Source organism: Otolemur garnettii, unplaced genomic scaffold (assembly GCF_000181295.1).
Source record: "Otolemur garnettii isolate 467f Iridium unplaced genomic scaffold, OtoGar3 scaffold00012, whole genome shotgun sequence".
NCBI classification, from domain to species: domain Eukaryota; kingdom Metazoa; phylum Chordata; class Mammalia; order Primates; family Galagidae; genus Otolemur; species Otolemur garnettii.
In genome coordinates, this window is record NW_003852407.1 from 6341563 (window position 1) to 6352194 (window position 10632).

Sequence of the window (10632 nt, forward strand, 5' to 3'; positions counted from 1 at the left end):
ACTTCTCCATCTCTGATGCCTAGACCATCTTTTAAAGGGCTCGACTAATTAGATCGGACCCCATCAGGAAATTTTTTGATTTCATCAGAGCCATCTGATTAGAGGCCTTGATTATATCTGCAAAATGGGTACACAGTGCGCTGAAAGGAAGCACCAAGGGAGGGGCCACCAGGAGGGCTTCCTTCCAGGCTGTGCCCAGGTTCTCACAGGTCTGTTGTGTCCCCTCCCAGCTGGGCCATGACGGGGCCTCTCCCGAGAGCTGCTGGCTGGTGGAGGAGCTGTGCTTGTCGGTGCCCACCCAGGGCACAAAGTACACACTGCGCTGCAACTGCTGGCTGGCCAAGGACCGAGGTGACGGCATCACCTCCCGTGTCTTTGACCTCCTGGATGCCATGGTGGTGAACATCGGGGTGAAGGTAGGGGGCGCTGTGAGCGTGCATTGCATGGCCAGGATGGTGCAGGCTGAAGCAGGAGCAGCAGAGTTGGAAGTAGAGGAAGTAGGAGACACATCCCAGGGCATCCTGGTGTGGGGCTGGACGTGCTGAGCCAGGGGCAGAGCCTGAGCTCTCTCGTGGTCTGCTGCTGTGTGATCTTGGGCAAGTCACCTGCTTCTCTGTGTCTTGGTCTGCAAATGGAAGTAATATTTCCTGGCTACTCGTGGCTTGTTCCATGTAGGATCTTGGTGCGACCTAATGAGATCACAGTTTACAAAGAGCTTTGCAAGGTGACATCTCTACATAGACATGTAGGCTACTTGTTCTACAGAGGATGCTTCATTAGTACAGTAGGATGGTGATGGGGAGTGGGCATCTGCGGTACTGTGAGCCTCTGGGTCTCACAGTGCAGCCACTGCTGTCCACATGAGACCCTCCTCCACTGGAAAAGCCTAGAAGGCAGGAGATCTGAGCTCCTGTCCTGGCTCTACCTCCAACTGACAAACAACCTGGGACAAATTATATAAAACTTACAGGTCAGCCTAGGCAGAAGGCAGGATGCCTGGTGTTGGGGCCCAAAGACACACAGCCTGTTGGTGGCCCAGAAGCTTCAAATTCACCTGACCCTAGAGGTCTTTTTCTCTCGTAACAGTGGAGTCTACAGAAGGTCCCAGCCCTTATCTGAATCCAAACCACTGGGCTAGTCGGCTTAGCTCAGAAGCCATTCCACAAAGGTGAGAAGGATTCACCTGGACCTGGGAGTGCCCTGCCTACATCATATAGGGAAACAGAAGGAGGGGTTGAGTTCTGGGCTCTAAAACCCTCGGCAGGCGGGAGTGGGGGAGCAACAGCACATACATCCCCCACCCCAGACAGCTCCACCTGTGCTGCACAATTCATCCAGGGACCTTTGCCTGCCCCAGTTCCCAGCCTGTGTGTGCCTGTACACACCACCCCCAGCACACACACGCACCCCACACAGTGCAGCTGTATCTCGCGCCGAGCCCTTTAGTCCAGGAAAATCCAGGCCCACACCCCTGTTATTCATGGTACAAAAGAACGCAGGCTTGTTACTTTGCAAAGAACTGCAGGGTTCTTTGGATGGGCTATCTCTCCAGGACGTCTGATATCAGACTAGAATTACAAGAACGCTGTTTCTGTCTCTCTTTGGAAACATACCTATTACATAAAAAGAGACGTGCCCGTGTAAAGGACAGAGAATGGATGCAGAGAACACAGGAGCTAGATGGAGCAGCCCTCAAGGGCCAGTATCCATGAGACTGCCAAAGCATTCGTTTTGATCATTCTATTTTTTATGCTTGTCTGGATAAGAGCAAAAAAATGTCAGGCTCCAACTTCTGTTCATTTCTTCCTGCCCATCATGAACACCCTTGCTGGGTGGTCTAAGGGAGTTTTCCTGGTAAAGTAAGAGGCCCTCCACCATTCCCTCATCAAACATGTCCCTAACTTCCATGGGCTAGGCCCACATAATACTCCAGATCTTGCAGTGTCACAGCAATGATTTTAGGAGCTGCTGGACAAACAGGCAGCACCCACTAGGCACCATGCAAGGAGCATGACCGCTGGGGCAAATAACTTGGGTTCTGAGTTCCAAGGCTTCTGGTAGTGCAGACCAGTGCCCTGCACAGGGGATAACAGAAAGCGGCAGCCACAGAGAATGGGTGGGGGCGGGGGGGCGCAGGTACATTCAGAAGAGACAGTCAGCCTGGCCTTTCCTCTGCTGTGTGTAGCTGGACCTTTAGACCTCATTGCCAGTCCATGGGCACCTGGTAAGAATAAGAATCTAGGACCAAAGAACATTCCAGAATGTGGGGGTAAATGATGCCTCTTGCCATGATGGTGCCTCACAAAAGAAGAACCAAGGCAGGGCCTCATGAGGGCACCTCCGGGAAGAGCAGGCCTCTCCCTCACCCTCCAGGGGAGACAAAGCACACATGGCCTTTTCAGAGTCAGCCTCAGGCAAAACAGTAAAATCCCAGACTGAGGTGAAAATCACGTGTGACGAGGTTGTCCCATTTCCCAAGTGGGTGGAGGCCAGGTCCCTTAATGTCTCCCCCCACCCCCATGGTGCTCCACTGTCACAAACCTCAGGGCGTGTGCTGGCTGTGGCACAAGGGGGCAGACACTCAGAACGTGGCTTTGTCAGGTCCAGCTCCAGGCCCCAGTGCAAGGTGACTGCAGATCCCACCCTGGGCAGCCCAGTTCCTCCCTATTTACTGCAAGGGAAGCAGAGGCTGGCCAGGTGGGATGCTGGCCTAGGGTTACCAGCCAACACGTGGCTGACCTGGGATTCCCACGGAGCTCTGGATGGCTCCAAAAGCCACTGTCTTGCCACCATGCCCTGCTAGCATCATTGACTCAGTCTGGGACTTGACTGACAAAGAATAAACCGGTGAACACCGGGGCTTTTGTTCATGTTATTTTGCACCACACATTCATTATCAGAAACTGATCTCTTCTCCAGTGCTGGACTGGGCCCAGGGTGGACGTTAGAGAACGACCAGGCCTGACCTGCTGTCTAGACATTTACAATTAATTAGGGGGAGGGCTCTTCTCAGGAGCCTCAGCACTTGGAGGGCATGTCTGCTTTCTCCGGTGAGACTGAGGCTGGGCATGTGGGGTAGGAGGTGGAGCCAAGGACCTGTGTCCCTCTCATGGCAGGTGCTCTATGAAATGACAGTGTGGACAGGGGACGTGGTCGGCGGGGGCACTGACTCCAACATCTTTATGACCCTCTATGGCATCAATGGGAGCACAGAGGAGGTGCAGCTGGACAAAAAGAAAGCCAGGTACTCCGACGCAGCCCCCGCCACTCACCCTTCCCACATCCAACTTTCTGCCCTCTGTCCCACTCGGCCAGCAGCCAAGCTGGTACTCTCACCCCCTCTGAACCGTGTGGCTTTCCAACCTTCACATCTTTGTCCATTCTGTCCCCCTACCCGTCCCTTTCAAGGGCCAACTCAAATTTACCTCCTCCAGGAAGCCTTCCTTGATCACCTCACCCCACAGTAACTCCTTCCTTTCTTTTTTCTTTCATTTGGTCACTGAGGTCTGTAGATCAGTAGTTGATAGTATTATATTGTTAATTTCCTGGTTTCATTAACTAACAATGGGAATGTAAGCTGCTGACACTAGGGGAAGGTAGGAGAAGGGTACACAGAAGCTCTGTTCTATTTCTGCAACTTTTCTATAAGTCTAAAATGATCACAAAATAAAAATCCATAAATTTTCAAAACATTTAAAAAAAATGAGTGAACACCTAGTATATGCCAGGCACTGACTCAGGCACTGGAGAGAGAGTACAACCAGAAGACAAGGTCACCAACTCATAGAACTTCATATCTGGGGGTGTCAATGCTGGCAACACTAACATTTATATGGGCTTATTTTGTGCCAGGCACTGTTGTAAGCCATGTGTCGGCACACCCGGTCCTTTCCACAATGCTATGAGGACTATTATTACCATTCCCATTTTACAGGTGAGGAAACTGAGGTGTGGCAAAGTGGAGTCATAATGCTCAAGGTCCCATACCCAGTATGCTGTGGCACTGGGAACCAAACCCAGATGGTCCCCAGTCCTATAGATGAGGCTCTGCCACCTCTTAAGATCATGATTAGAAATGACAGTAAAGGTAGCTCTTCTGTAGTCCTTACTCTCTTTTCCCTCGCCGGATCCCCAGTTTGGACAATCTTGGGACTGGGCTAGTTTTTCATCTTCAACCATTGTCCCCCAAGCATCCTTGGACCCTAACATCTTAAGAACCGGAGGGGTAGACTCACAGCCTAAACATAGGGTTTTTAAAACCCACCCATAGCCACTTGCCTCTGAACCAACAGCCCCTACCCCCCAGCAGGAGGGTCCAGAGCGGCTTCCTCTTTGGGCCCCTCACAATTCCTGGCTTTGGTCCTGCATGTAGTGGGCACTCAGTGAGTACTTCTGATGGTGCTGGTGGTGAGGGTGGTTTGCAGGCTGGTGAGGATGGTGAGGATGGGTTAGGGTTAGGGTTAGTAATGATGGTAGTGGTGGTGATTATGGTAGTGACAGTGATGACAGGGATGAAAGACGATGGAGATGAGGATGCTGAAGCTCTGGGGGTTCAAGCCGGGATTTCTTTTCACAGAAAAATCAGCTCATGAGAGCCAGAGCTTTGCACATCCTATGCACCTCATCTTCAGGGGTCTGATGAGAACAGGTTTTGCCTGCCTTCTCAGTGCTTCTGCTCTCTCATTATGCAACTTCCATTCTTTCCTGGAATTCTTCCCAGATCAGCTAGCCATGGTGATAACAGTAATCAAGGCTGACATTTATTGAACAATTATTCCATGCCAGACATTGTGGTGAGGGCTTCTCAATATATATTAACTCACATCAGCCCTGTTAGCATGCTCTCTGATCCTCTCCGCTTCACAAAGAGCCTAAGAGAGATAAAGTAATTTTCCCAAGGTCACACAGCTAGGAAACTGAGGAACTGGGATTTAAACTTAGGCAGTTGTGGAAATAAAGGAAAACCAAAGGAGGACAGAGACTATTTCTTTAGAACTTGCTTTAGCAAGGGAATTAGTCACCATCACTTGGTGTAGCAGAGTCTCAAAGGCTTGTAGGAAAGTGGGAAAACTTTGTAGTGAAGCATTATTTTTGGATGGTAAAGCCGACGCAAGTTAACTAGAATTGGGGCATCTTATGTGATTGGATAGGGAACTTATTTGAATTTCTCTGGTTGGTCCTGGGAGTTGGAAGCATGGACAAAATAAGGAAGCTGGCGATCATTCTGGGCCAATTGCTGCAGAGACTGTGGTTTCCTGGGATGGTCACTGCAGAGATTGTGAGTCAGAGTTCTATTATGATACCAGGCCTGGCTATTATCTATCTATTTGTTTATGCAGCCTCTCACAGTCTTCACCGCTATACTCCGACTCTAATTTTCACCCAACTGCAAATTTCTGGATTTTCTCTGATCAATTATCCCACACCTACATTTCACCTTATCTTCCAGATGTACAAGACTTAATTGCTGGTAGAAGAGATAGGAATCTTATTTCTAAGAGTATCTAAATTCTGGAAGTGTTGCTTGAAAATCTCATCACTATAAACAGAACCATATTGTAAATGCTTCAAGGCACCTTGTTAGTTAAAAGATTGTTTTTCTAAGCAAAGATTTATTTTGTAAGGAGTGCCATCATTTCTTAATTGCTCTGGTTTGCAAGCTCAGAACTCTTACCTAAGGCATGTTTTGCTTTTTTCATTTGCATGTGGCTCCATGTCTTACCTATGACCTGGAGCCCTTGTTATGGGTGTCTGCATTTTGACCAGGGGACTGGGATAGAAAGACCCACTGGGTGTGTTTGTGAGCACAGCTTGGTATTATGGAAGGTAATACCAAGAAATGGCACATGACCAGGCTGAAGCTGAGACCCGGATGCACACAGAAGACACCGTGGCCTTTTCCTGCTGCAGTAGGACAACATACTGTCTTTAGATGCCATACCCAGAGACCAAAGCTTAGCACAGCCCAGAGAAATTCACCCAGCCCACTTTCCAGCTAAATTCCCTGACTTCTCATCTTGCCACTTCAGGGGAAATTGTTCTGTAAAATAATTCACACTGAGATGCTGATGTTTTGTTTTGTTTTTGAGATCCTGATGAATTAATGTGGTAGTCAAAAAAGGAGATGCCCTAAAAGGTAAAGCTCAAACTCAAGGAAGGGGTTTCTAACCATGGAATTTGAGTCAATTGGTGTCCAGCGGGTATGGGGGTTTATTTAGACAATGGGTTGTTGTTTTTCTGTAGAGGAAAGTAAATGCCTGCAAGTAATCATTCCTGGGCCTAGTGGGGACCCAGGGAATTAGGAGCTTCCTTGGTCTGCACACAAATGGGATTTGGAGAGTTCTGTTGGTTTTGCCACTCAGGGTGGCCTGGGCTTTTACTAACCATTAGGGCAAAGAGCACAGGGAAAGGCTGAGCTCAAGGGAATGGACACAGAGGGCAGACAGCCAAATGGGATTCTGGTTGTCCTTTCAAGAGAGGATCTTGAAATATATGGCCAAGACCAGGACTATAGTGGGTGTGTAAGTTTTTATTTCTTCTTCCACATCTTTATCACCCAGATCTGAGGTTAGCAAGAAAGCTCTGAGAACTGAAAGGACTTATATTTGGGAACTTTACAAGTGGAGGAGTTGGGTGGGGAAGCTCAGGGGGCTGAGAGTGAGTCCCAGAGGAGACTGAATGGGGGCCATATGAGAGAAGAGGAAGGCAGGCCAGGTTCCAGGGCCTGCTGCCTTCAAAGGGCACCCAGGTCAGGCAGATGAAAAACTTTAGCACTCACTTCTGGGTACCCTCCTAAAGCATCATCTCCAGCTCAGAGGCCATGTTCTAAGCAGACACTGGCAGATCTGAATATTCACTAGGTCCTGTCCATGGCATTTGAAAATAGTAGAGGCTCAGAGTCTCTTTGAGATTTTACTTTTGTCTGCTCTCAAACCATTGTAGGGATGCTTGAGAGATAGGGATACAAACTCTCTGTTGTCGCTTGTGTCTCATGGGACATACATAAAGTGCAGTTGTCTTCATGATCCCCAAGGAGGGAGCTGAGGAGCCAGGATCAGATCATCTGTCTGGGGGCTCTGCCTTTTGTACCCCAGTCACTTTAGCCCTGCAGACATCTGCACCACTACTGAGGCCCTGCAGATACCTACTGTGCCACCTGCTGCTCACTCATCCCAGGCCTTGGAATTCTTCCTGTGTGTATTCCAGGGCAGCCTCTCCCTATCTGTCCCCTTTATAGTCTCAAGTTGTCCATTCAGGGCACTTCAAGCTGTATTCATTTCCTGAGGTTGTAACTCAATATTATTGCAAAGAAACCAAGTGGCTTAAAACAACAGAAATTTATTCTTTCACATTTCTGCCAGTCATAAATCTAAAATCAGTAACAATGGATGAAAATCAAGTGTTGGCCTAGCTGTGTGCCCTCCAGAGGTGCTAGGAGAGAAAACTTGCCCCTTCTTGCTTCTGGTGGCTGCCAGCATTCCTTGGCTTGTGGCCACATCACTTCAGTCTTCAAGGGCAGATCCTCCAGTCTCTGTTCCATCTTCACACCACCCCCTCCTTTGTGTATGTGTTGAATCTCTCTCTGCCTCCTTCTTGTAAAGACACTTGTAATTACATTAAGGACCCACCTGGCTAATCCAGGATAATCTCCCCATCTCAAGACCTTTAACTTAATTACATTTATAAAGACCTCTTTTCTGCCATGTAAGGTAACATACCCTGGTTACTAAAATTAAGATATGGATATACAGGGTGAGGGAGGCATTTTTTAGCCTACCAGAGGGCCACAACCCATAGAGCATGGACCTGAAAATCTTGCCACATGAGAACAGCCAAAAGTTCTAGTTACATTTACATTTTTAAACTCTTCATTATGAAACATAACACATACATAAAAGTATATAAATCAGAAAGAATTATAAAGCAAAAATTCATGTAACAACCACCCAGGCCAAAAAATTGAACCTTGCCCATTCTTGGCTTTTAAGGTAAACATTCTCTTACTTTCCTTTATTGCTTTACCCCCAATTCCTACGTCCATCCTTGAGATATATGCTTTCATATAACCTGGATGCCAATGTTACATATATAGAACCAGTCTGTGTGTCTTCTTGCACGTGTCTTCTTTTGCTAAATGTCAGGTTTATCTTGTTTCCCTGAGCTGTGAGTTGACTGTGGCTTCTTTGTTTGTTTTCATTGCTTCATGCTATTCCACTGAGGAGCCTGGAGCAGAGAGGATTTGGTGGCTTGTTGGCAAGGAGTGGGGAGGGAAAACAGCAGAAGCATCTAGGTCCATTATTGGGTGGATAATTCAACAATCGGTTCTGGTGACAGGACTCAATATAACAAAAGTTTGCCAAGAGTTGTCCATGGCTGTCCCAAAGGAAAAAGAGCTACCCAGGTGGCCTTGGGGCCACAACAATGGAGCCAACCAAGCATGGGCTTGACAGCCTGGGGTGTGGTTAACCCCAAACTGGAAGGAGGTTAGTCTAATATGAAGCTAAGGCTAAAGCTCTAACCCTGGACAGTCCTGAGATCCCCAGCTATGCCTGTGAGATGCCACAGAAGCAAACTTCCTGGCAGCTGCCCACCAAGCAGCCATGGGCCCCACACCATTTGTCCCCATCTACCAGATAGCCCCTTCTCAGAACCCCTACCCACAGCTCTTCTCTGGCTTCTTAGCAAGGCCTAAAACTCTTCTATCAAGAAGTTATCTTTCCAACTTAAGGCTTTGGCCCTGGTTAGCCATCAGGCTGGGCTCAGTCAGAGGGTCCAGTGGGGGAGTGTGTTCTGGACCCCTCCTTGAGCACAGCCTTTGACAGTGGGGAACAGAGGGAACCAGAAGAGGAAGAAAGAGAGGGGTGGCCAAAGGTGGCCCTCCCCAAACATCACCCCTCAGCTGCTGAGCAGAGGCCCCTTTGGGTAGAAGAGCAGCACAAACCCTGGCCACTTCCACAGCCCTGTCCCTTTAGACCTGGGATGAGACCTGCACCAAAGGCTGGCGTTGCTCCAGTGGTGGCCTCACAGTGTGGGGGTCTTACTTTCCACTGAGGGGTCTGGCCTAGCAGGAAGGCCATGGCTAGAGATTCACAGAGGACTGAAGGACCAAAATGGGTATTCCCTTTGCAAGTGGACATTTTATCCCAGGAAAGGATGTCCACTCAGATTTATTGGAGATTATACCATAAGGAAGGATGAGAGGCAAGTGTAATCTATTTTTCAGTCTTCTAGAAGAAAAGCTCGCTTCTCTACCCTCTTTCCTTACCCACCTGTCCCACCATAAAATGTCTATAAAATGAAGACGCTTCGCTAAACTCAAAGGGTGAAAATTAAAGAGACATCCAAAGGAAAGAAAGCTAAAGCTCTTTTGATCTGCCAAGTTGTGCTTCAGGCAAGAGTAAGGAATTGAAAGATTGTTTAAGAGATTCTCAGTGTGTGATGCGAGAGTGACATGAACACTCCTCACAGTTTCCACCTGACCAGAGGGACAGACAGGCCTTCAAATAGAGCAGGAAGGGTGTGGAACAGACTTTAGGAAAACTTTTTCACTTCTCATCATTATGAAATGCACTCTAGCAAGGTATCAAAAGAGATCAGGGCTCTGTTCCACCTTTAAGACTAGGAGTAGTTTTCGGTTTGCAGGATTTGCTGTCTCAGCTTTCATGGGCTGTGGCCTCTATTTTTAAATATGTCTCGTATTCATGGAAACACAACAATTGCCATGCACAGCCATATCTCAGTGCCACCTGCGTTACCCTGGGGGCTTATCAGCAGTTATCATTTGGAATCAGTCAGCAGTCAAGCAATCAGTCAGCATTGAAGGTCGCATTGTGCATGTGGTGCTGTGGGCACAGCAGTAAGGAATGAAGATAGAGCATCTCTGAGACGATGAGGTCATTTTGCAGAAAAATCATCATAGCAACAAAAACAACATTACCTTCTATTTGCTTGTCACTTTACACTTGTCGGTAGCACCACCCAACTCAGGCTGCTGAGTTCAGTTTTGCAGATTGCAAATGGAAGTAAATGAGTGATGGCATCAAGAGCTGTACACAGTACACAACCTGCCCCACCATTCATGATGGCCCCATCACTCATAAAATCTCATGTAAAGCTTTATAGGTATAAATTTTTATGTATTTTATGTTGATTTCACCATCATTTGTTCCTTGTGACAGTTTGGTGAGATTGCAGGTCTAGTGTCATTCTCCCCAAACTGTAAGTGAGGAAACCGAGTTCCAGAGTAGAGCTGGGACTGTTCTAAGTGACTAGCAGAATGAGATTAGAACCCAGAACTGGTAGCTATTGGTTCAGGGCCATTTTTAACAGCAGACTCAATTAACCTGGCCATTCAGGGACACACCTAGCTGCAGGAATGGGCTGTGGATGAGTCGTTGGGCACAGACCTTGCCTTCTCTCCTCACCTCACATGTGGTACCTGGCCTAGCCCAGCCTTCCCTGGGGCCAATGTCCCTCCTCATGCCTGTCCTCTCCATCTCTAGGTTTGAGCGGGAGCAGAACGACACCTTCATCATGGAAATCCTAGACATTGCTCCATTCACCAAGATGAGGATCCGGATTGACGGGCTGGGCAGCCGGCCTGAGTGGTTTCTGGAGAGGGTAGACTACCTT

At 48.1% G+C, this 10632-nt stretch overlaps 1 protein-coding gene across 1 annotated transcript in view; it reads left to right on the top strand.

The window, feature by feature from the left end:
• Positions 1 to 10632, top strand: part of LOXHD1 (lipoxygenase homology domains 1) — a 164623-nt gene that overhangs the window by 124890 nt on the left and 29101 nt on the right. The window contains exons 33-34 of the mRNA XM_012802001.1: positions 3117 to 3244; positions 10503 to 10620. Of these exons, the coding sequence (XP_012657455.1) occupies positions 3117 to 3244; positions 10503 to 10620 (246 nt within the window). The remainder of the gene's footprint in view (positions 1 to 3116; positions 3245 to 10502; positions 10621 to 10632) is intronic.